At 38.1% G+C, this 27,236-nt stretch overlaps 1 protein-coding gene across 2 annotated transcripts in view; it reads right to left on the bottom strand.

Annotated features, from left to right (window-relative positions):
- Window positions 1-27,236, bottom strand: part of ACMSD (aminocarboxymuconate semialdehyde decarboxylase) — an 83,690-nt gene that overhangs the window by 18,458 nt on the left and 37,996 nt on the right. For both annotated transcript variants that reach the window (XM_021009460.2, XM_021009464.2), the window contains one exon: window positions 22,820-22,992. In XM_021009460.2, coding sequence (XP_020865119.1) covers window positions 22,820-22,992 — 173 coding nt within the window. The remainder of the gene's footprint in view (window positions 1-22,819; window positions 22,993-27,236) is intronic.

The raw sequence follows: 27,236 nt of genomic DNA, 5'->3' as shown, positions 1-27,236 counted from the left end.
TCCAAAATTAAATTGTATTTATTTTGTATATATTGTTTACACATACATAATACATATGTATATATATATATGACTCATCCAATAGAATGTAAGGTCCTTGAGGGTAGGGACTATTTTATTTTTGCCTTTGTCTCTCCAGAATCCTAGCATAGTATTTGGCATATAGTAGGTGCTTAGTAAATGCATGCTAATTGATTGATTATTTGATGATCATGTGATTAGGGTTCCCTGAAGTTCAGCAGACCAGGGAGGAAAGAATAGTTTTCAAGGCAAGTGAAGACTTGAGTTAAATTCTCAATGGATAAATCCATACTGACCACACTCCCTAGATTAGTAAGGCAAACAGCTACTTGAAGCAATGGAGGTAACAGTTCTCTAAAAGCCATATAGAGACTGGTGTCTTTCTCAAGTCTTTTCTGGTTTTGGATGTAGCAAACAATTGCCAGGTGAGCATGGATTTTATTAGTGGTTGCTCCTTATTGTTGAAAAAGATAAGCAGTGCGCCGTGATGTGTTGAACGTATTTGATAGATCAGGGAAATTCTACAGACATGGGACAGCTGGGTTTCAGCCATATATTTGACAATCACATAATAATTTGACAAGCATATAATATGCTTGTGGACAAGATGAAGAGGTATAGATTAGGTAATAGTATTGTTGTTCAGACATTTCCAGTTGTGTCAGACTCTGGGACCCTATTGGGGTTTTCTTGGTAAAGATACTGGTATGGTTTGCTATTTCCTTCTCCAGCTCATTTTATAGGTGAGGAAACTGAGGCAAACAGGATTAAGTGACTTGCCCAGGGTCACCCAGCTACTAAATGTTTGAGGCCAGATTTGAACTCATAAAGATGAGCCTTCCTGACTCCAGGACCAGTGCTTTATCCACTGTGCCACCTAGCTGCCCTACATAATGGTATAGTTAGATAGATTCAGAATTGTTTGAATGCTTGGATCCAAGGAGTAGTTATTAATGTACAGATAAATGTCATCTGGGAGAAAGATTTCTAGTAGAGTGACCCAGAGATCTGTCATTGACCTTATTTCCCTCAGTCAAATGTAAGGTCTCTGAGGGCAAGGAGTATTTTTTTTTTATCTTTGTAGTCCCATTGTCTAGTACAATGCCTAGAACACAGTAAGTATGTAATAAATGTTAGTTGAATTGAATCCCATTTTATAGATGAAAAAGCTAGGCTGAGCTTAAATGACTTATCCAAGGTCGTTCAGTGAGTAACAGTATTGGGATTTGAACCTCATTCTCCTGCCTCCAACACCAGTGCTCTCTCCATCACACCATACTACTTTTCTAGAAAGGGTCTTATTAATGTTTATGGTTGGGAAAGTGTAACGTGGTTTCAAAAAATTTTTTTTAGTAGCAGCTATAAAAGGCCATAAGATGGTGGTACAACTCCATGGAAGCAGGCCATATTTTTTTCTTTTTACTGTAAAATGAAATATGATACTTTTTACTTTCCAGATCAGGAAGTTTAGGTTTCTTATTAAAAATGAGGAAAAGATGCAGATTTAAAAACACCTATATACTTACAAACTGTATAGTAGGAATTAAAACACTGTAATGAATTCTGATACTGTTTATCTTTCTTTTCTCAATCTTAAAGAGTCATATTTTACCCTCAGGATAATATTAATAAACAATTAGATATTTGCTGCTCAGGTATTGGTCCATATTGGGTTTCCATATTGCACCCATGTTGTGGCAGCTAGGTGGGCAAGTGACCAGAGCACAGGACTTGGAGTAAGAAAGAAGTGGGTTTTAATGCTGCCTCAGATACTTAATTTTATGATCCTGGGCAAGTTGTTTAACCTTTCTCTGCCTTAGTTTCCTCTTCTGTAAAATACGGATAATAATAGCATCTACTTAATAGGGTTGTTATGAGGATCAATTGAATTTAAAGTGCTCTGTGAACCTGAAAACACTATATAAATGCTAAATATCATTATCATTATTATTATTACATCTGTCTCTACCTCTTGTCAGGATCCCTGGCTGACTAAAAGAGTGACAGGATCATTGAAGACAAAGTGTCTAATGACAAGCTGTTAAGAACAGTACCAACTCGCCCAAAACTAATTTGAGGAGTACAAATCTTCTGCTTGAAGGACGTAATTCTACCTATAGACACAGATACTAAAAGATTCCTTGGCAAGGAGGATCTTTCATCAGGGGCCAAAGTTCTGCTCTTAAAGGTTAGAACCACATTGTCATAGTGGAAACAGCCTTGATCTTGGAGTCAGAAGAAATGGATTCATATCCAGCTCTAAAACCTACTATCAGCTATGTAAACCTTCCTGAGCCTCAGTCTTCTCATCTGCAAAATGAAGATAATAATACTTGTACTACCTATTTCATAAGTATATTACAGAAAATTGCTGTGTAAACCTTAAAGTGCTATGTAAAATGTGAGCTGTTATCCTTTGTGTTATTCCTGTGGTAGGCTAGGATGAAATGTCTCTGGCAACAGAAGAATCTTGCTAGAATAACAATATGATTAGAACTTTCTTTGATTCTGCAACCAATGTAAAGAACTAGACCAGTCACACTATAAGGAAGGCTTATCACTTTCCTGTTAGTTGTTGTATTTATTCCATATTTTCATATTAAATATAATAAGTGTATAATATATAAATTCTGATTATAACATAAATTATAGTATAGAGGTGCAATATATTATATTTGTTAAATAGAGTTTTGAGTTTTTTAGTCAGTTGAAAAACCAAGAATGGCTAAAAATGGCTAAGTTTTAACTTGTGTGGCTCTGGCTATTAAGCTTCATAATGGAAGAACCTTGAACGTTGTCTTTTAGCATACAAACATTTTCCACCAAATAAAGACATTTGCTAAATAAAAGAAAGCACTTGAAAAAAAATCCATCGTAGGTAGGCACCAGAGAATCACTTGCATTCTTTTATACAGAATTTATTAAGAAAAGTCTCAATTTAAAATTTTGCTTTGTCAAGAAATAAGTCTGTGGATAGTGGTTAATATACAATATGTTTTATACTATGTCCATTAGGAGATCTACCACAGTGCTTTACTCATAACATACTTATTGGATGAATGAAGGCATACAATAATTGCATGTTGTGGTCGGCTATTGAAAAATTTTCTCTACTCTTAGAGGAATTACTTGGACAATTAGGTAATGGAAAAATTGATAGAATTCTGGCCTTCAAGTCAAGAAGACTTTATATCCTGCCTCAGATACTTTCTAGCTGGGTGAGCCTAGGCCTCAGTTTTCTCATCTGTATAACGAAGATAATAATAACAACATCTACTTCACAGGGTTATTGTAAGAATCAAATCAAACGAGACAACGTATGTGAAGTGCTTTGCAAATCTTAAAGCACTATACAAATGTTAACTTTTAGTTCTATTATTGAGCTGACTGTGTATGGAGTTCAGGATATGGGCTAGAAGGTTGTTTTTCTAGCTTGTTTTCTTATGATTTCCTTTTTTTCTCCTAGAAGTGGCTAATAGAGAAAAAAATCAAGATAATTGAGAATTCTGCTTAGTTGAGTTCCTATTAATCAAGGTTCCACAATATTATCTTGGGCACAGAAGACTAAAGCATACAAAAACCAAGCTTATTATCCTCATTATTTTATTTTAGTTAAACAACATGACGTATTGGTTGAAATTTCCTTAGTGACCAACATCAGTTTAAATAAACTGGAGTAAATGTTATCACCACATCTCAGGCTCGACTCGACTTTGAACTATTCAAATTTCATTTTTCTCCCTTCAGAATCAGGGAGTTGTCACAGTTCTATTTGAAGTAAGGTGGCTTTTAAATGATTTGTTTTCCCTCTTGACACAGTAAACACGATACAAAGCTATTTTGTCATTGTTCCTCACATCATTGGTTATGCTCTTAACTCTAAACATCTGTCCTGTCTTTCTTCATTTTACTATACTCAATCTTGCTTTTAACACCATCAAACATAACATTCCTTTAGGATATTTTCCCTTACTTATTTTAGTTAATTTCTCTTGCCTTTTCAAACCTGTGAGTCTATTATTCATACCAGTTATAATCAAGCACAATAAGGCTTACATAGTCAATAACTTATTTAGTTCTCTAGAAGGAAATTCAAGGATATGTATGCTTACATATTTTAGGTGTAGGACTTAAAAGGCTTTTATTTAAAAAATATTGATAATTAACACTTTCTCTGAACTATTTTTTTAAAAGCCTGAAATTTTTGTTGACATCTTTTATTTTCCATCCCATTCATTTAAATATGTCTCTCCTTCTTCTCTACGCATCTAGTCTTTCCTTGCCAAACAAAGATTAAGGAAGAGGAAAAAAAAATCAGAGCAAAACCAATCAACACATCAGCCATTTCTTACAATATAAAATGTCCTACATCCAGAGTATTCTGCCTCTGAGGTGATGAGAACCTCCCCATCATTTTAAGCCTAAAGAATTTTTTTCTCCTCTCAAAATAAGAGTATCAGTGAAACGGTAAGGGTTGAAAGTTATTAAAGTAATTACATCATGTAGGTCTTCAATACAGTAGTTAGGGAGCTTTGCAGAGTATCTGGTGTCTTTGAGGAGAAAGATCTGGGGAGAGAATTCCTTTCGAGAAAGGGTAGAAGAAGGAGTAGCTTCTTCCTCCCCCTGCCCTTGACCTTGTTAACTTTGAAGGGTTTAAGGATGTGGATTTCTCATAAGTGGCTTTCCAGGAGTACCAGGGACTGGCAGCAGCGTCTTTTCTGAGAGCAAACTATACCAGGGGTGGAGAACCTTCAGCCTTGAGGCCACATGTGACACTCTAGGTCCTCAAGTGAGGCTCTTTGACCGGATCCAAACTTGATTTGTTCTGTGAAGTTTGGATTCAGTCAAAGGGCTGTACTTGAAGACCTAGAGGGCCACATGCAGCCTCAAGGCCACAGGTTCCCCAACCCTGAACTAGACACACTGAGGCAGGGGTATTCTGGAGTAAGCTCTAACCAGTTGAGGAGCCTATTACTAATTTTTATTTACAATTCAGAAATCATTGCCACAAATCAGGATTTGATTTATTGTTTTGTTGATTATCTAGGCTTAAGAAAGTGTTAATAATGCAGATTAAAATTAAAAGTGTATATGTATACACCCCACCCTACCCTCCCCAGCCCCTTTCCTGGTTGTTCCGCCTTTACCAGCACACTCCTGGATTGCTCTATAAATATTTTTTGGGCTGAGCAGGAGTATAGTGGAAAGCTCAGAGAATGAAGTCATCACCAGACTGGACGTCTTATGGCTATAGACTGTTGCTAATAATAATGATAATAATATTAATAACTGCCATTTATATAGTGCTTTATATCCTTTATTTCATTTGAATCTCACACTACCTTTGCAAGGAGGAAAGGCAGCTTCAGGCCTCTACAAGGAGCTCAGCAGAAGGCTAGACCATGCCTAACAGGGACTTTGTAAGGACTCCATGAAAGGAAAAAAGAGAGAGATTTCCAAGAGCTGTGAGTTACACACTTTGCCTCATGTATTGAAAATCTGAGCCCACTTTCCCATAGGGGGAATATGTCACAGACTTTTGGGGAGGAGATTTTTGTATCAACTGTTCATATTATGCCATCTTAGTAAATATGCCTTTCTAAAAGCAAATTAAGGATTGCTGATTAATTTATTCAAACTGATAATCATTGAGGGAGGCACACTAGAGGGAAAGACATTAGATAACCCCCTCAGGGTCCTCTAAAATAGTGTCAAACTTGAATAGAAACTGAGGCCATTAAACCTTATACAAGGATCCTTGGGGTTGCATGTTGACTTAGAAAACCATGAAATGAACATTACTTATGTTTGAGTGTATTCTTCTTTTTGTTGTTGTTAAATATTTCCCAGTTACATTTTAATCTGGTTTTGGCCACTCTGGAGTGTTGAGGCAGCAATATGTCCTATGAACTTCTATTTGACTCCCTGCTGTAGAACTTTGAGAGTAAAATTAGCAACTGCTCTCTGAGGACCCAGCCTGTAAGTATGTTAGAGTCTGGAAAATAACGTACAGAACAATGCTACATTACTAGATAACTTGGCCTCTCTGGCATTGGCAAACATTGAAATTACGTTTTTGTCATATCCCTGATGTCTGTCCATGAAGGTGACTGCGTCATTAAGTCAAGTTCCTGTCCTCAGTTCCTGGACTTCTGATTGGGAAGCTAGATTGCATCTAGCCTAAGCCCAAACTTACCTTGCCACTTCCTGGCCATATTCACAACATGTTGCTGCGTGTGTACCCTCTTCTTTCCTCCTTCACATTCTTTTCCAACTTCAGCTCTGTGAACAATCATCAAATCAACACTAGCATTCTAGGACATTGAGTTGCCTCATGGTGCCAATCACTGTCTCTGCCTTTCCTTCCAAAATATTCTTCCTTAACCACGATTCCCCTATATGTGTTTTCTTCCCCTAGTACAATATAAGCTGCTTGCTTGTTGGTATTTATATCCCCAGCATTTAGCATGGTACCTAGCAAGTCAAATTATGACAACAAACATTTATTAAGCTCCTATTAAGTGTCAGGCTAAGTCCTGGGGATTCAAAGAAAGGTAAAAACAGTTCCTGACCTCAAGGAGCTCACAATCTAATGGTGGAAACACCATGTAAATAACTGTGTCCCAAAAAAGACATATAAGATAAATTGAAAATAATCTCAGAGGGAAGAAACAAATTTGAACTAGCACATAGTAAGTAAATAAATTATTTTTGTATCCCTATAGCATCCCTATAGTAAGTTTTAATAATCAAATTCTTCTTTATTCATCCATTTGTTTCTAGACACAAAATATAAGCTGACCTGAATGAAGATGAAACAATATAGGGCCTAGGAAAAGCATGATGCCATTGCCATACAGCATCATATAACAAAACAACCAAAGACTATCTATTCTGGAGAAACTAGTTAACTTGTCAAATCCACATCTAATTTCTACAACTCGTGGACTGTGAGCAACCCCACATATAGGTTAACTATGAAGATTAGGAGATTGTCAGAAGTCCTTGCCTTCACTCAATTGCTAAGTTTCTCTACTATTGCTTTGAAATTTTGGATATTATAGTCACTCTCGTTGGGTTAGATAAAAAGCCAATATTAAAATATAGATTACCTGGGAAAGAAGAGAGGGTTAGCCTAATTCCATACTAATTCAACACCAGAAATTAGTCTATTACCTGTGGTAGTTTTTACCTTGGAAAAGAGAGAATTGGACTACATGAGAATGGAACATAGGTCAGATAACTTTTGATTGGATGAAGGTGATGCAGAGTAGGAGATGTTTAGTTTGGAGGACTTCTTAGGGACACCAGGCCAATGGGAAGAATAAATTTGTGGGACATAGAGATTGAGCATAAGGAGACTGGATATCTCAGGGTAGAATATATGGTGAAAGGATTGTATATAACGCAGAAGTTAGATTTTTTTAGCTCTATAATTTTGCCTAGAAGTTTGACACAACTTAATATTTTTACAATCTCAGAATCATCTCTGATGATTCTTCAACAGTAGGCTGTCACAAATGGAAGATGTTTCTGTTTTGTTCTTCTTTTTTCTTTTTCTTTTTTGTTTTTTTGGTGAGACAATTGGGGTTAAGTGACTTGCCCAGAGTCACACAGCTAGTGTTTTTTTTTTTTTGAGGAAGATGTTTCTGAAACCAAAATAGATAAATAAAATGCAAGCTTCTTGAGTTCAGGTTGTTTTATTTTTTATCCTTCTATTTCTAGTGCCTAGCACAATTGTTTGGCACACAGTAGGTACTTTTGTTGTTGTGCTCATTTGTTTCAGTCAGGTCCGACTCTTTGTGATCCCATTTGAGGTTTTCTTGGCTGGAGTGGTTTGCCATTTCCTTCTCTAACTCATTTTACAGATGATGAAACTGAGGCAAACAAGGTGAAGTGACTTGCCCAGGGTCACACAGCTAAGTAAATGTTTGCAACTGGATTTTATTTCAGAGAGAAGAATCTTCCTGACTCCGGGCTGTGGATTCTATCTACTACAGCCACCTAGCTGCCCCAAGTAACTTAATAAACTGTTAATGAATGAATGGATGAATTCCTCAAACTAATGTTGTTATATAGTTAATACTAGGACCCAGGTACACTTTACATAGCTCTCTCTTATCTGGCTAGTTATTATGTGCCCATGACATCATGCAACTGTCTCAAAAATCCAATTTATGCATGAGTCAAAAAGTATTACCCATATCATTTTACCATTTTTACATACCTCAAAGTCCTGTGGTGATGGACAAGTGAAGAAGCATCAGGTGCAGATACATGGGAGCTGTAGTTACAACCCTGCACATAGGCGGCCCAGGCCATAGGGTCATCTTCTCACTGGACTGAAGTAGCAGTAGGATTTGGCAGTCCTCTGGGTGTCTGAGCAGCCTTTTTTTAAGGATTGTACTGCTCACCTCCAGGCATGAGGAAGGGGCTAGAAAAGGTGCCCTAAAAACTGTCTGCTTTACTTAACCTAACCCTGGCCTGTTTACCATGGCAAGTAGAGATCCTACCCTGTAGTCAAAACACAAAAAATGTACAAAAACTTTTGCAAAGATGATTCCACTCACCATTGGTACATGGAATGTGTGCACACTTATGGACAACAAGAAATCCAGTAGACCTGAAAGATGAACAGCTCTTGTTGCAAGAGAACTCAGCAGGTATCACAGTCAAATAGCAGTCCTGAGTGAAACAAGGATGGTAAATGAAGGCCAGCTTACCAGAGTTGGAGCTGGATGCATGCTTTTCTGGAGGGAGCACTGTGAAGCTAGCATAAGTTTCACAATCAAAACTAATCTAGTCAACAAGCTTGTATGCCTCCCAAAAGAAGTAAATGATTGGCTCATGACAATGATTGCTGCTTGCAGGAAAGTGCCATGCCACTGTCATAAGTGCACATGCAAAGAAAAATTTTATGAAGATTTGGAGACCCTCATCTTTAATGTGTTGAAAGTGGACAAGCTTGTAATTCTTAATGCCAGAGTGGGCACAGACTATCAGATGTGGCAAGGAGTCTTTGGGAGAGGAATGGCATTGGAAACTGCAACAGCAATTGTCACTTACTACTGAAGACTTGTGTCTCATGACCTCCTCATCACCAACACTGTCTTCCATTTACCTAAATGCAATAAAACTTCATGGATGCACCCTAGCAGCAAACACTGGCATTTAATAGACTGTGTCATTGTAAGTAGAAGAGACAGGATGTGATAGTGACAAAGGCGATGTGTGGAGCAGAGTGTTGCACTGATCATAGACTTGTTCTGTCCAAGCTAAACATTCACCTTTAACAAAAATGGTGCCCCAAAGCAAGATGACTACCGAAAGACTTAATGTCAACAGATTAGAGCACTTCTCCCTGCATGCATAGTTTGTTGTTAACTTGGAAGGAAAGCTAAGTGAACACATGGTTGGCAATAGTAGAGCAGAAAAGGAGCAAGCAGCTTTCAGAGGTTTGCTGTACATCACCGTGTTGACTCATTTTCTTGCACACATCAAGTTTGGTTTGATGAAAATGATGGGGAAATTCAGAAGATGCTTAGTGAAAAACGAGAACTCCACAGGTTTACCAGCAGGATAATTCATCCATCTCTAAGAAGGCAACATTTACCTCCATCAAAAGTGAAGTACAAGTGAAGCTTAGAGAGACAGGATTCTTGGCTCAGTAAGAAGGCAGATAAAATTCAGTTTTATGCTGATAGTAACAATCCAAAATGTTTTTATGATGTCATAAAGGCTATTTATGGGCCAAAGACCTATGGTGCATCTCAACTACTCAGTGCTGATGAAGCCACATTGATTACTGATAAGGATGTGATCCTAGACAGCTGGACTCAATGCTTCCATAGTGCTCTCAAAAGACCATCATTAACCATTGACCATATACTTCAGGCTGAAGTCAATTTCTAGCCAGACTTCCAGCTGAAGAAGAGGTTTTGAATGCTATTAGGCTCCTCTTATGTGGCATGCTGCCTGGTGCTGATTCTATTCCAATTGAGTTTTACAAGGCAGAGCTTCTGTTGATCATATAAAAGCTGATTGAAATCTGGGTTATATGGCAAGAGGAGGTTATCTCCCAGGAGTTCAAGGATGCCTCCATTGTCCATATCTATAAAGGAAAAGGAAACATATTGTCCTGTGACAATCCCAGGGGGATCTCCCTCTTAGTCATTGCTAGCAAAATTCAAAGTTCTCCTTAAGAGGCTGATCTTTCACTTGGAAGATGATCTTTTACATGAGAGCCAGTGTGGCTTCAGAAAGGGCCAAGGAGTGGTTGAATGGTATCTGTTACCCAATAATTCCAGGAGGAATGCTGGGAGCAGAAAAAAAGGTCTATACACAACATTTATCAATCTGACCAATCTGTCAAACACCCTTTGATACTGTTAGGATTTTTTTTTTTTTTGCTAGGCAATGGGGTTAAGTGACTTGCCCAGGGTTACATAGCTAGTAAATGTCAAGTGTCTGAGGCTGGATTTGAACTCAGGTCCTCTTGAATCCAGGGCTGGTGTTCTATATACTGTACCCAATACTGTTTGTTGTTGTTGTTTTGCTAGACAATGGGTTTAAGTAACTTGCCCAGGGTCACACAGCTAGCAAGTGTTATGTGTCTGAGGCCAGATTTGAACTCAGGTCCTCCTGAATCCAGGGCTGGTGCTCTGTCCACTGCACCACCTAGCTGCCCCTACTGTTAGTTGTTAAGGCTTGTGGAAGATCATGGCAAAATCTGGTTGCCCAGAGAAGTTCATTAGTATGGTACATCAGTTTCATGATGGCATGCTTACAAGAGTTCTGGATGCTCTTGCACTTTCCCAGTAACCAATAAAGTGAAGCAGGGCCATATGCTTGCTCCCATGCTTTTTTAGCATGATGTTTTCTGTGATGTTGTCAGATGCCTTCAACAAGGACAAAAAGGGCAATCAAATCAAAGTCAACTACCACACTGATGGTAAATTATTTAACTCGAAAAGGCTACAAGCCAAGACTAAAGTGGAGGGAGAGTTGGCACATGACTTTTTGTTTGCAGATGATTATGCACTCAATGTCACCTCTGAGGCTGAGATGATGAGTATGGGTTAATTCTCTGCTACTTGTGTTAATTTTGATCTAATAATTAATACCAAGAAAACAGAGGTTCTCCACCAGCTAGCACCACACCATACCACCCATAAGTGGAACCATCAGGTTCAGCAAATGGAGAAATTTTGAATGCTGCGGATAAGTTAATTTACCCTGACAGTATTCTTTCCAGGAATGTACACATAGATGATGAAATTGACACACACATTGCTGGAGCTAGCTCTGTGTGTGGGAGGTTACAAAAGAAAGTGTGAGAGAGAAGAGGTAGTAGGCTGCCTACGAAACTGGAGGTCTACAGAGCCATTGTGCTGACCACATTGCTGTATGCCTGTGAAACCTGGACAGCATACTTACACCATGCCAGGAAACCAAATCGCTTCCATTTGAATTGTTTTAGGAAGATTCTGAAGATCACCTGGCAAGATAAGGTACTGGACACTGAGGTCCTTTCTTGGGCTGAACTGCCAAGCATTCAGACTCTACTGCAGAAAGTGCAACTCCAATGGGCTGGCCAAGTCGTTCAAATGCCAAATGTATGTTTGCCTAAAAGACTATTTTACAGAGAAGTCACACAAGGCAAGCACTTACATGGAAGTCAGAAGAAGCAATACAAGGACACTCTCAAGATCTCACTGAGGAACTTTGGAATCAATTGTAAGACATGGGAGACACTGGCAAAGGACCACCCATCATGGCATGCCTGAATCAAAGAAGGCACTATGCTCTATGAGCAAAGCAAAGTTGGGGAGCTCAGAAAACACATGAGATGTTCAAATTTAGAGATAACCTCTACTCCAAAGTTCATATAGACTTTTATGCCTGACCTATGGTAGAGCCTTCTGAGCTCATATTGGTCTGATCAGTCACAGTCGGACACAGTGTACATTGACCTCAACATTGTGAGGTTATTTTGGTCCTCTTTGAGCTTGAAGGATAACAACCATCCCTTACCCAGGTGGAATCGGGGAATTTCAGTATCTGATATATTTCTAAATGTAGCCATCAGTTTTCCTTAGTAGTTTAGGCAGCTAGATGTTTTAGTTTAGTGCACTGGATTTGTAGTCAGGAAGACCTGAGTTCAAATTTGACTTCAGACACTTGCTAATTGTGTGACCCTGGGCAAGTCTTAAGAGGCACTTAACCATCTTTTAACTGAGAGAGCTCAATTTCTTCATCTATAAATGGTGATGATAATAACAACACATTTTTGTCACTTAGTCTTTTCAGTCATGTCCAACTCTTTGTGACCCCATTTGGGGTTTTCTTGACTGGAGTGGTTTGCCATTTCCTTCTCTAGCTCATTTTGCAGATGAAGAAATTGAAGCAAACAGGGTTAAGTGACTTGTCCAGGGTCACACAGTTATTAAGCGAGGCCAGCTTTGAACTCAGGAAGATGAGTATTCCTGACTCCTGGCACTCTATCTGTGACCACCTAGCTGCTCCCTACCTCACAGGATAAAATTAGATAATATAATGTGTTTTACAAATCTTAAGTGCTACATAAATGCTAGCTATAACAAGCTATACTTCATAATACTTCAAAACAGAACAATTTTATTTACAAAATAAAAGACCCCAAAGGTACCTGTGTCTGAGCCCATGAATCTATACCCCACCCCCTGCTGCCATGAGTCTACCTCCCCCAGAAGCCTACTCAATCTTCATGACTTTTAATACTGGCCTGGCTCAAGCCCCAGCAAGAAGAATTCATTCTAACAAGCTGTAGTAAATGATTGTGATGGAATTTTGTCATAAGAAATGACAAGTAGGATGACTTCAGAAAAACCTGGTAAGACTTACATGAACTGATGCAAAATGAAGTGAGCAGAACCAGGAGAATGTTGTACACAGTAATAGCAATATTGTATGATGAAGAACTGTGAATAACTTAGCTATTCGCAGTAATACAATGATCCAAATCAATCCCAAAGGACTTATGATGAAGCACACTATACACCTCCAGAGAAAGAACCAATACCGTTTTGAATACAGATTGAAGCATGCTGTTTTCTCTTTCTTTTTCCTTCCTTCCTTCCTTCCTTCCTTCCTTCCTTCCTTCATCTTCTTGTACAAAATGACTAATATGGAAATGTTTTACATGATTGCGCATGTATAAATTATATTGGATTGCTTGCCATCTCAGGGAGTGAGGAGGGGAGGGAGGCATAGAATTTGGAACTCAAAATTTTAAAAAAGTGTTAAAAATCATTTTAACAGTAATTGGGGGAAAATATTACTAAAAATTTTTAAAAAAAGAAATCCATTCTTCTATATCTTTATTGTACTTTTTCACTGTACCATTTTGTTCTTTTGCCAGCTGCCCTTATCTGATAGTTTTTCACTATTGGTAATCCATTCCACTTCAGATTTCAGCCAGGTGTTCTGGGTCCCTTCATCTTCACCCCTATCACTGTAGCTGCATAGCTTTCCTCTGGTAGATGGGGACACATTGCCCCATCTCCCTGGAATTAGATCTTACAAGCTGCTCCACAGAGAATTTAATCTGATGCCTTCTCAATTAATGCGGACACAGACCTTGCAGGTCTCCACCATTTCAAATCAGGTGACTTAAGGAAATTCCTTCTTGGACTGCATCAACAAGATTTTATTTTATATCTTATTTATATATTACACTTCTATTCATTGCTCATGAGCAATCAGTATTTTTTTTTACCTCTTCCCTCCCCTAGCACTTGAAGGGTGTGCCTCCTATTAGTACCTTTCACTGAGTCTTTTTGGCTTCCCACCTTCCTCCAGAGAAGCTTGACTAGGTTATGCACATTACTCTAAGCTACTCCTTAAAAGCTCTCCAGACAGGAGAGAGAATGGTCCAGCTGATAGGTTCCCAGTACCTACTTCTATCATTTGGACCTGTGACTCAAAGGAAGAGGGGCAAATCTGCTCTGAGGGTGGCAGTTGGTCTTTTTTGCAGTAGTATTATTAAAAAGATGTGAGTATTTAAAAGATATTGACCGTTAATATTGATTACTAAGAGCCTGTCTGGTTTCAGCATGACCAGATCATGCCAGACTAACTTTATTCACTTCTTTGATAGGTGTACTAGACTGAAAAGTCAAGGGAATGACAGTGTTCCTTGATTTCAGCAAAGGATTTGCCATCTCTCAGGACATCCTTGTGAATAAGATAAAGTGATATGAGGTAGATAATAGTCTGGAACGACTAAATGATTTGATCCAAAGGTTAGTGATAGATGAATGTCAATCTGGATGGAAGTGTTCCAGGACCTATCATTAGTGCTCTTCTGTTCAGTATTTTCATTTTTTTTTTCTTTTTGGAGAGGCAATCAAGGTTAAGTGACTTGCCCAGAGTCACAGAGCTAGTAAGTGTTAAGTGTCTGAGGCCAGATTTGAACTCAGGTCCTCCTAACTCCAAGGCCAAAGCTCTATCCACTGTACCACCTAGCTGCCCCCTGTTCAGTATTTTCATTGATAACTTTGATGAAAGGATGGGTCAAATGTTTATCAAATTTGTGGATGATGTAACTGTATGGAATAGGTAATATGTTGGACTCTAAAATTGACTGTGATCCAGAAAAAATCTTGCTAGGCTACGGGGGCCTGATCTAATTAGATAGAGTTCCAAAGCATAAATATAAACTATACCTGGGTTCAAAAATTGAATTGAACAAATATGGTGTGGTATAGACAACAGTTCATATGAAAATAGTCTAGGAATTTTGGTTTTCAGCCAAAACAACAACAAAAAAGGTGCAATCTTGGGGTTCTTTGATAGCAGCTGTCAACAATGAGGTAGGGAATAATCCACTTTCTGTTTTGCTTGGACCATGCCTGCAGCATTGGGTGCTGGGTGCCACATTTGAGGGAGGTCATTGATAAATCCAGAGGACAGTGACCAGGCTGGTGAGGGTTTTAAAACCATGCAATGGAAGAATTTGTTGAAGGAGCTAGGAGACTTATGGGAGATGTGATAATTGTATACAAATATTTTAAAAGTTGTTGTGTAGAAAAGACATTAGATTTGGTCCCAAAGGGCAAAACCAGGACCAATGAATGAAAGCTGCAGAGAGGCAAATTTCATCTGGATAAAAGAAAAATCTTGCCAACCATTAGGATTATCTCACTGTAGAAGAAGCTGCCTTGGGAGACGGTAAGTCCTCGTCATCACCGGAGGTCTGCAAGCTGTGGTTGGCCACAGTTGTTGAAGAAGGAATTCATTTATGTAGGTTGGGCTCAGTGATCACTGAGGTTTCTTCTAACTCTGAGATTCTAGATCTAACAAAGGTAGAAAGGCTTTAAGTCTTGGATTATGTGTCTATCCTGCCTAAATTTGGAGAATCTCATGACTGGAATGTTGATCTCCAGGTGATAAATTTTTTTGGGCCACAAGATCTCATGAAGGCCACATACGAAGTGGAGGAAATACCCACACTGATGAAATGGCAGCTACTTTGAAATATAGGAAAGAAAACAAATACCTACTACATGCCAGGCACTGTGCTAAGCACTTTAGAAATATTGTCTCATTTGATATTCACAACACATGATCTCATTTCATTCTTACAACCTAGCTGCAGGGAATCACTATTGTTATGATGCCCATTTTACAGTTGAGGAAACAGAGGCAAGTAGAAATTAAGTGACTTGTCCAGGGTCATACAGCTTATTAGCATTCTAGGCTAGAGTTGAACTCAGATCTTCCTGATTCCAGGCTGGCACTCTATCCACTGTGCCACCTAACTGTCTACAAGTCAAATATTTAAGTACTGTGGTCTCAGACACCATTATAACAAAAAATCAATGAGATTTCCCAGTTTATCTTAGCAGGGACGTTATATATCACCATACTAGCAACTAGATCAGGGGTGGTGAACCTGTGGCTTCTCAAGGCTACACATGACTCTCTAGGTCCTCAAGTGCGGCCCCTTGACTTGGATTCAGTAAGCGTCCTTGAGGCTACAGGTTCCCCACCCCTGAACTAGGGAGTGCAAACTTCAGGCTACTGATGATTTCTGTTCTATATAATGAACTGTGAAACAGATTTGGACAATTTTTCAACATAAAGGATCCAGAGCACCACAAATCTCTCCTTCTTTCTTTTTGTGATTGAATCTAAGCCATAGGATCAGGAATTTCTTTGCTTTCTAAGCAACACCTGCTTTCAGGCTTAAAGGTAAATTACTTCCTCCTGTCAAAAGAACCATGAACAAATGAGCTAAGATGCTTTTTCCCTCCTACTTTGCCAAGATTTAACTTTAATGATAATAACCAAAGGAGATATGGACCTAAGTTAGTTGTACTTTCATTTTGAAGCAGTGGAGTGTTTCAGTAGAAAGTGAGTTGAAACATTCCGTAGGAGAGTTACTGGCCGACTTTCATCTTTCCTCATTCCCCTCCCCACCCACTCACCAACCACTACATCCAAAGACAGGTGAACACAGAGCCATCAAATATTAGAGTGGAAGAAAACTTCGATCTTATTTGATGTGACCCCCTTATTTCACAGATGAGAAAGCAAAGTCTGATATAGTTAAGCGATTAGCCAAGGCAACATAAATAAGCAGGGACTCAGTCCAATATCTTTTTTAATACTCCCTCTAGAAATGATAGACTGGCCTTCCCCTTTAAGTAGGCCAAAGTTCAGAGGTTTTTATTTCCAGTGCCAGTGGATGTTTGTCAGAACTGTGTGGATAAGGTGAGGTTAGAAAGCTAATTACCTACAGTAGCCTGTAAGCAAACAAAATATATTTATCTACTGTTTGCATGCTCCACAAAATCTTTTCTGGCCTCATTCAATTGTATATACTTTCTGAACCCATACTTAACAAATTGGTTGATGTCCCAGGTCTGATTTTCTTGGTTCCTTTTAATCTCTTTTCCCTCCTATGCTATATGAACAGATTTGTGGGCAAATGACCATGGTTTTAGACTTAGTGGACATTCAATTCTGCTCTGTCCTTTGGCACTGTGCTAAGTGGTGAGGGATAAAAAGAAAGGCAAAAGAGAATTTCTATTCTCAAGAAACTCACATTCTAATGAGAAACAATACAGTTAACCACATAGAAATAAGATGTATACAGGATAAATATGAGGTAATCTCAGAGGGAAGGCACCAGAATTAAAGGGAAGCATAGAGTTTATAGTCTAATGAGGAGAAAAAGCTTGAAGGAAGCCAAGGATTTAAAGAGGCAGAAGTAAGGAGACAGTATATTCCAGGCTTGGAGGATAGCCAGTGCGAGGACACAAAATTAGAAGATGGAGAGGGGTGTGTGTGTGTGTGTGTGTGTGTGTGTCTGTGTGTGTGTGTGTGTGTGTGTGTGTGTGTGTGTGTTTACTAGCAAAGAGACCAGTATGGCTCAGTCATTGAGTGGTGGGAAGGAAGTAATGTACAAGAAAATGGGAAAGATAGAGATAAGGAGGATCCAGGTCTAATGCCAAACAGAATTTGTTTTTCGTCCTAGAGGTAATAGAGAGCCATTAGAGTTTGAGTAAGGGAGTAATAAATTCTTTGAAGAGACAGACTGGCTTTTTTTTTTTTTTATCCTTGTATTCTTAGATACTAAAACAAGTGCCTTGCATATATATGGTAGGCGCTTAATGACTATTGAATTGAATTGAAAAAGATATAGGAAATAATTAGGAATTGAGGACATAAATTAGAAAGATAATATGAAGAAATAAAATAATTATTTTTATGAAATCATTTATTGTATTATTAGGAAATTATTTTATTATTAAATATTTATTTTATTAAAATAACACTTATTAAAATTAAATAAAACTATTATTCATTAAATGCTGAACATTTTTCTGCTATAGTCTGCATCTGAAATGAAACAAAGGTCTTTGATCAATCTGTTACAAGGAAGACAAGTGTTTCCTTACTCATACTTTCCTGGAGTTCTCTAACTTCAGTGTTTTCTTTAGGTCTATTAATGATTATGTTAGAGGAGGTAGGTTGTGAGTAAGTTGTGGCTTATCATCTCCTCTGAGCTCCAGACCTGCATCGCCAGTTGCATATTTCTACCTGGTAATCCCAGTGTTATGTAGGAGCAAGACCTGGAATACAAGATTCTTTGAAGAATTAAGGATGGATATCACTCAGAAGTCAATGGAGAGTCCCACTGGGACTGGGTATGACCAGACAACAATAACATACAACCAATGAGGAGCTTAGAAGAAGGACAGGAATGAAAGATGTTAATCACTAATTGTATGATAGGAAGAAAAGATAGACTGGTTGCATGATGAGGGCAAGGATAGAAAGAAGAAAGCCAGAGTGCAACAGTAGGAGAAAGTGAGGAAGGCTTCCAGCATATTGGATGGACCCCTATAGCCAATTTATGGGAGGGTATGGTCAAGAGTTGCACATGATAAGCAGCTTGTGATCTTCATGGTTAGAGAGACCTCTCAAATCAGTGAGATTATGGATGAATTTAGTTATTCCACTGTCATTTCAAACTCAACATACCCAAAATGAATTCACTGTTCCCCCCCCAAACTGTTTTTTTTTTACTTCCCTATTTCTGTCAATAGAATAATTATCATCCAATCATTCCTATTCAAACCTTAGTGTTGCCTTCGACACTTCCCTCTTCTTTCTCAAATGTAACTTCTTATCAAGTCCTAGTTAATGTCTACGAAATATTTCTTGAATCAGTTCACTGCTCATGACTACTCTTATCCTCCTAGCACAGGGTGCATTACAATCTGATTGAAGTACATAACAACAATTTCCCAAATTAGTTTTCCCCCTCCCATCGTTCCTTCACATATTGCCAAATTAAGCTTCCGTATGAACAGATCTGATCTATGCTGTTCCTCAGCTCAAACCCTTTTAATGACTCTATATTGCTTATTAAATAATGTCCATATAATTCAAGGACCTACTCCTCTCCATGTTCCCAGTTGGATGCACAAAATAGTAGAATTTCAAAATTGGAAGGGACTTGAGGGCCCATCTAGTTCAATCTATACCTGAATAAGATCCTCTCTATAACATAACTTGGTAAGTGGTCATCCAGCATTTCCTGAAGACCTCTAGTAAGGAGGAACCCATTATATCCTGAGGCAGCCCATTCTGCTTTTGGGTAGTTCTAATTGTTGTCAAGTGTTTCCATGTATCAGATCTAAATCTGTCTCTCACATTTCCACTCCTTGCTCTTAGCTCTGTCCTGTAGAGCCAAGCAGAACAAGTCTAACAAACAGTTTATTGGTGCTTATTTCTTTTTTACAGCAAGGTTACTTTTCTTTTTAAAAAAAATAATTTATTTTAGTTTTTAACATTCACTTCCTTAAGATATTGAGTTTTAAATTTTCTCCCCCTTCCTCTCCCCCCCCCACCTAGGATGGCATGCAATCTGATAGAGTCTGTACTTATACATTCATATTAAGCATATTTTCCCATTAGTCATGATGTAAAGAGCAATTAGAACAAATGAGAAGAACCACTAGAATGAAACAATAAAACAAGACAACAAAGGAAAAGGAAAGCAAATAATATGCTTCCATCTGCATTCCGATTCCATAGTTCTTTCTCTGGATATGGATTGCATTTTCCATTGTGATTCTTTTGGAGTTGTCTTAGATCCTTGCATTGCTGAGAAGAGCCAAGGGTTACTTTTCAATGACTTATCCTCCATATTCCTCATTAATGGCTCCTTTCAAGAATCTGCCTTTGCAACAAAGAATTACCGGGGAAAACAAACATGTTGGCCTTGTCTGACAAGGTATGTTTCAGTGGGCAGCCATCATCTATCACTTCTTTACCAAGAAGAGATAGATTATATTTCAGTGCCAGTCAGATTGGTTGCTGCCTTGACAAGAATTCTGTTGTCTTTTGTTTCATCATTATAATATTGATTTTCTTCTATTATCATGCAGATTATTCTCCTAGTTCTGCTTAATTTGCTCTGTATCAGTTCATACAAGTCTTCCCAAATTTCTCAGAATGCTTCTGAGAATATTTTGTTATTCCAATAATTCCAGTTAATTCCAATAATATTTTATTAGCCCACATTTATTATATTCCACCTTTGTTTAGTCTTTTCTTTTCCCTCTTTCACATGACAGTCCTTCAAATATTTGGATAGCTACCGTGTCCTTCCTAAGTCTTCTCCAGGTTAAACATCCCCAGCTCCTTCAATCAATCCTCATATACCATGATCTTAAGGCTTTTTGCCATCCTGATCACCCTCCTGTGGATACTCAATGTTTTTCCTCAATACTCCAGATATAATCTTGTCTGGCTAGAGTTTAATGGAATTAATATCACCCTAATCATGGATGCTGTGCCTCTCACTGAAGCTAGATGCCCTTTTACTATCTTTGTATGTATTTGGGGTTTTGATTCCTTGCTATCTAATTTTTTTCTTTCCTTTCTAATCCAAAGTTAATTTCTTTTGGTAGAAAAAAAATGGAAACAAGCACTGAGGAATTCTGCCTTGTTTCTATAATTCATTGTCATCTTATCTCTGCAGCATCCATATTCCTTCTTTGATCCCCCTCTTTCCCCCAATATAGCATACAACAGCCCTTCTTTGGTTATCCTTCACTTTTCTTATTAGACTTAGTTCATTCTGACACCATTCCTACAGGATCATACTTACTGAATGTTGTTGAATCCCATATATTTGTATCCATCCTTCATTTTTTCTCTCATTTGATCTTTTGTACACAGGTTTTTAAAATTTAAGTTGGTCAGTGAGTTTCCTGTGCATTCACATTGTTCTTTTTAAGCAGTACTCCTTTTTGTACCTCATTTTGGATCTTCAGAATTTCATTGTTAAGAACTCTCCATCTCTCCCAATTTGACTTTCCCTGAAGAATTATAGTGTATGTAATCCTATTTTTTCTCTGAACTCTCTGAAATTTGTCCTCTACAATGTAAGTTTGTGCAATACCATAAGGATTTCTGTCCCATTCTAGCATGAATTCTAAGGTAGGGTGATCATTTCTCTCTGGGGTTCCCTTCATTTCTATTTCATTGTTTTTTCCTTTCTGGAATTAGTGAGGTCCATAATAAAAGCTGCTTTTGTTGCTTCCTTCACCTTTTGAAAGATGTAAACATTAAGGCAAGCCAAAAAATAATTAGCTGCTGTGTTTTGGCAGAAAGAGAATGCCAATAGATATCTGGATAATTAAAGTCCTTTATCATAACTATGTCCTGCTTCTGTGCCAAGTTTTCTAGGTTTCTCCAACTCTTCATCTGTTTCTTAGTTTGTCCAGGTGGTCTATAATGCAATCCAATGATAACATTGCTTCTGTCTCTGCCTCCATAGGACTTCACCTAATACTTTCCACGTGCCTCTTCCTCTGGTTTCTGTGGTTCCATATATGAGTTTACATTTTAAATACCCAATACTGTTTTCTTCCTCCTACTTCACTATGTTAATCTATCTAGATCCTTTTGAATAAAGCACATGCTTCCAAAGTCATATTCCAATTATAAGTTGCATCGTTCAAGTTTCAGTGATAACCTGTGATATCAAATTTGCCTCCTTGAATTAAGATTTTTGGTTCACCTTGGTTGTCCCCCATACTTTGTGTAATTGTATATAGATATTTGAGGCCAAGGTTTTTATTGCTGGCTCCTTTCTTGGAATCTATCTCATGTGAATTTCTGGGCATCTCTACTGTTTTTCTTCTTCATACATTGTACCTACTATCTATAGTATCTAACTTGGTGGAAACATATAAGCAGTCTTTACCCTACTTCTTCCTTTTCAGGTTAAAGCCTCCCACTCTGCTTTAGGAAAAAAAACCCACTAGATTTGCAAGACTTTAGGCAAATTCATTTTTATGAGTCCTTACTGGGTGCACTTCATCCCTGGCCCAAAAGTCCGTTATTCCTATATTTTAAGCCATGTTTCAGCAATCCCAAACCAGTTGTTTTCACACACCATCTTGTTAACCAAATTCACTTCCTATTAATGTCATTCCAAAATGCAGAATTTATCTTTCCTTTTTCTGATTTCACATAGGACATCATTTGTCCCCAACCCCCCACCCCAGTCTCTGTCTTTCTCTGACTGTTTATGTCTCCTATTCTATTCTTTCCTTTAGTTATTGTGTAGTATGGTATATTTGTGTGTGTCATACAATATCTTAATTATCTTTTTGTCTCCCCCAGTGCCTAGTATGTTGCCCACAAGTGGCCATCTAGAGTGGGAAGAGACCTTAGAGATCATCTAGTTTAACCCCTTATTTTATTATAACCTTAATTTTATTCTATTTTATCTTATATTATGTTATTTTTTACAAATGAGGAAACAGAAGGCCAGGGAGAATAAGTAACATGCATAAGGTAACACATCTAATCAATGTACAGTTGAAACTAGAACCCAAGATTCTTTCCCCTCACACAAGACTATGTGTTCTTTTGTCTACTATATCATGCTGTCCCACCTCTTTAGCTTTTGCTTGGGAGGAGGGTCTGGCAATGTGGAAATATACAGTTGATTAAACTGACTGGAACTTCTTCAGAATGGGTAATAATTCCAAGGTAACAATATTAGGTCCTAAGAATTCTCCTTGTGTAAGTAAGCCTACACAGGAAGACTGGATACTCAGTTAGGTAGGTGACAGAGAACAAAGAGAGTTTTTATCTGCCTTCTCTTCCCTTTTCTTTCATTTGTATTTCTTATTTTGTAGGAAATAGAGAAGAAAACAAACTTATTCAGCAATCCTCCACTTCCTCCCTTTTTCCCTCAGCAAACCTTAAGAGCATGTCAACTTACCTTTCCTATAACATCTGTCAGCAGCTTCAGAGCCAGAGGATCATGAACCAGGGAGTCCGTATAAAAAGAACCCAGGTATTTCTTTGGGTCGGTTGAGTTGTCTTGGGCACACAAATCAGGACGCACATTGAATCCATGAGATATTCTCCCCACTGTGAATGGAAAAGCACCACCTACAAAGAAAGCTTCTTATTGAGGGGGCTGATCTTGATTAGAAAAATATATAACAAAGCAGAGAGACATCATTGTCATTGTTGACAATTATTTACTGAGTATTAAATTTATAAGAAATATAGGGTCATAAACCTAGAGCTATAAGGGATGTTAGAGGCTGTCTAGCTGAACCCCTTTATTTCACTGATGAAGAAACTAAGGCCTAGTTACTTGCCCAAGGGTACATCAGAGGAAGGATTTGAACAAAGATGTTCTGGCTCCAGGGATTGTGCTTTTCTGATTTGATACAGGAAATGAAAAATAGACAAGTTTGTTTAAGGATCTTACATTCTAATGGAGGAAAAGTGACAGATGAACCTTTATACAAAGTATTGTGGGAACACTTAGGAATAAAATATTCAGACAAGTATAACAGTAGTGAATATGTAGTTTTCTAAGTATAACCATGGTGTTTATATTGCTCGTAGGATCTAGAACCAGAAGAGGCCAAAGAAAACATCTAGTTCCCCCCCTCATTTTTTAAATGAGGAAATTACATCTCCAAGGTCTCATAGGTAAAAAATAGCAGTGATATGTTTTGAGGTCTTCTCTAAGGCTTCCCTTAGGATGTTCATGTATATAAGCACATAGGGACAGTATATCCTACTGCTTCTCAGGGATAGATGATAACATCTAGAATACAAAAATATGATAGCACAATGATGGAGACAAAATGTAGGTGTGTATGTTTCCCAGAGAGTTTTGCTTTTTTTTTTTTTTAATCTGGGAGGCCTTAAGGCTTTTTTTCTTTTACTTACAAATGTGCTAAAATAGCCTCCTTGTTGCAATGTGGAGGTAAGAGGATTGTAGGTGCTAAAGCAGTAGAGATGAGAACAATTTTATTCTTTTCATTTCCTGCTGGAGATGCCACACAGCTAGCGTGACAAGACTAGGAGTATTGAACCTCTGTGAGATAGAGTAGCGCTGCACACGTCATCTGCTGGACTCCTCAGTATAGGAAGGAATCTTCCATCACATCATCTGACCAACCCCTGGATTGAGTGCATATATTTACTTTATATCTACAGATTGTCCTGAAAGTCTTAGTGTGGTTTTAAGCTATTAAAGTCTGATGATGATAATGATGGTAATAATAATAATAATAACCTACTTACATATATGCATATTGTTTTGCTTGATAGAATGTAAGTTCCTTGGGAGCAGGAATTCTTTCAGTTTTTGTTTTTTTATTTCTTAGTAGTGCTTGGCAAATAGTAGGTGCTTAATAAATGCTTGTAGAATAAATGAATGTTCAATAAGCATAATGAATAAGGTCCTTTTACTTTTTTGCTCCCCCCAATCTATCAGTGAAATTAATCCTCTGAACAATGGCACCAAAAGCTACAATAAATCATAAATTTGACATAAATTAGCTCAATTACTACTTAATGTGTTGACCTTTCCTTCAGTTCCTTTTGGTAATTACTGTAGTGAGGTATTTCTGTTGTCTACCTGTCTTCTACAGTCTTGTTAGAGAATGAGCCACTTTTAATCAAGGGCTATTATTTCAGAAAGAAAAATCCTTCTGTTGATAATGCTAAGACAAAAGAAAATTTCCCTTCCCTTGCCAAGATTCCTGTACCTACTTCCTAGCAATTTTCCTGAAATCATATGCAGTTGATTTTCTAATCTGTTGGAGTTAATAATCTTGAAAAAAGAATTTTCAGAGTTTGGAGGGACCTCAGCACCCGCCTAGTCTAACCCAGATTCAAAAAGAATTCCCACTACAACATACTAAGTAAGTGGTCAGCTAGCTTCTGCTTACAGATCTCTGATGAAGGGGAACTACTTCGCAAAACAACCCATTTCCCTTATGGATCACTCTAGTAATTAGGAAAATTTCCTGACATTAAGCCTAAATTGGTTTCTATGCAACTTCTAATCATTATTCCTGGTTCTGCCCTCTGGGGCCAAACAGAATGAGTCTCCTACTTCCACATGACAACCCTTCTTATACTTGGAATAATTATCATTTACCCTTAAAGTCTTTACTTTTTCAGGATAAAAATATCCAGTCCTTCAACCAATCCTCACATGACATGGACTCAAAGGTCTTGCTGTACTGATTGCTCTTTTCTGGCCACTCTCCAGCTTATCACTGTCTTTCCTAAATAGTGGCAGCCGCAATTGAACACTAGGCTCCAGTTGTAGTCTTACCAGTACAGAGCACAGGGCTATTATCTCCTTATGCCTGAGAGCCCTGCCTTTCAATGCGAACTAAGATTGCATTTGCTTTTTTAGCTGCTACTTCACACTGACTCATATTGAATTTGTAGACCACTAAAGCCTCTGTTTCCCCTCTCCCCCCAGAAAACTTTAGTCTAGCATTGCCTTCTCCACGAAGCTCATGAAACTGATTTTTTGAACCCAAAACTCACATATTTCACATTAATCCATAGATGGTGAAGGCAGCAGGATTGGAGTAAGGAGGAGAGACTGCCCAATCAGAAGCCCAGCTTGGGTTTTCATTTCAATTCTCGTTTTTCTTTCCCATCAGCACAATCAATAAAATTGAGTATTATAAAGCATCATATAGTTCTGCCTAAGATCAATTATATAGAGTGGTGGATATGGTGGATCAGGTCAGCTACAAGAAAATCTGTGTCTTGAGATGGTCACTTAATCTGACCAATCTTCTGTTCTATTCACAGAAGAGCTGATGGGAGTGAACGTCAGTTGATTTTTATAGTCATATATCTTAGATTTGGAAGGGCTCTCAAGAGATCATTTGGTTCAGCCACCTGTTTTTGGGCAGATAAGGCATTTCTTATGTCTATTTTATAAATGACACAAGTAAGTCCCAGAGGTCAAGTTACCTGTCCAAGATTGTAATCATACAGTGTAAGAAAAGATCATAGATCTAGAGCCTGAAGGAATGATCTAGTTCAACCCCCTCACTTTACAGATATGGAAACTGAGGCCCAGGAAGATTTGATGAGTTGCTCCAGGGCATACAGGTAATATTAGAGGTGGGAATGGAAATGAGCAGGTTACAAGGAGAACAAACAGAAGTAGCATTGTTTAGTGGAAAAAGCATAAGACCTGGAACCAAGACATTTGGATTTATGTCCTGTCCCCTGACCTTGACACACTTTGTGTGGCCTTAGATAAACACAAAACCTCTCTGAGTCTTAGGTTCCTTATTTGCAAGTTGATATAATACTTGCACTACCTACCTCATGCACTAGTGAAGAAAGACTGTGTAAACCTTAAAGCTTGATGTAAATGAGAATTATTGTTATTAACCTCAGTGACATAGAGGATCCTTATTGGGGAAGTAACAAGAAAAGAAGCAAAGTAGCACTGGACCAGAAATCAAGAGAATTGAGTCCTAGTGTTGACTCTGTCAACAGATAGTTGAGAGATTTGTAGAGATGTGTAGGAGGAATCACCTAACCTTTCTGGAATCTATTTGTTTGTTTTATCTGTAAAAAAAATCAGAAAGTTGTTCTTGATGATCTGAGGTTTTACACAACTCTAAAATTCCGTTGTGCCTTGAGTGTATAAGGAGGGTCCATTTAATAAAAGACCTTAAAGTGTAGGCTATGGATTTTGAATTTATTCCAAAAGGAAGCCAATTTCCCATTCTCTAGCAGGAGAATCATACTTTGTATTGGATTTTGTCTTTTGCACTTTCTTCTTGCACATAACCTTCTTCAGGGCCGAGATTATGTTTTCTATTCCCCAGTTACAGAACTGAATCCAAAGTGTGCTCTGTCCGTGGTGCTAGTGAAATGTGACTGATTCTACTGTTGCCACTCTGTACTACTTGGGCCAGACTGGCATGTCCGTTTAAGTCCAATGACCTTAAAATGACAGAAAACATTTCAAAACTAGACTAGAGGCACAAATCAGTGGTGGTGATAGTGAGAACAAAGAGATCAATGATCTCTTTGGCATCACTTTTTATGATGTGGAGGCAAGTTTTCTGTATAACCAAGGTGTGTAGAAGAAAGGGAATAAGGGGAGAGAAAGGAATAAACATTCATATAGCACCTACTATGTGTCAGGCCTGTTATAAGTGCTTTTTTTTTAAAAAAACAAATACTATCTCATTTGCTCCTAACAACAGCCCTTTGAAGTAGGTGCTCTTATTCCCATTTTATGACTGAGGAAGCTGAGGCAGATAGAGGTTAAGTGACTTACTCAAGGTTACACAAGTAGGAAGTGTCTGAGTCTGGATTTGAATTCAGGTCTTCCTGAC

This window comes from Phascolarctos cinereus, unplaced genomic scaffold, assembly GCF_003287225.1.
Source record: "Phascolarctos cinereus isolate Bilbo 61053 unplaced genomic scaffold, phaCin_HiC Scaffold_726;HRSCAF=1367, whole genome shotgun sequence".
Classification (NCBI taxonomy): Eukaryota; Metazoa; Chordata; class Mammalia; order Diprotodontia; family Phascolarctidae; genus Phascolarctos; species Phascolarctos cinereus.
This window is presented reverse-complemented; position numbering and strand designations above follow the sequence as displayed.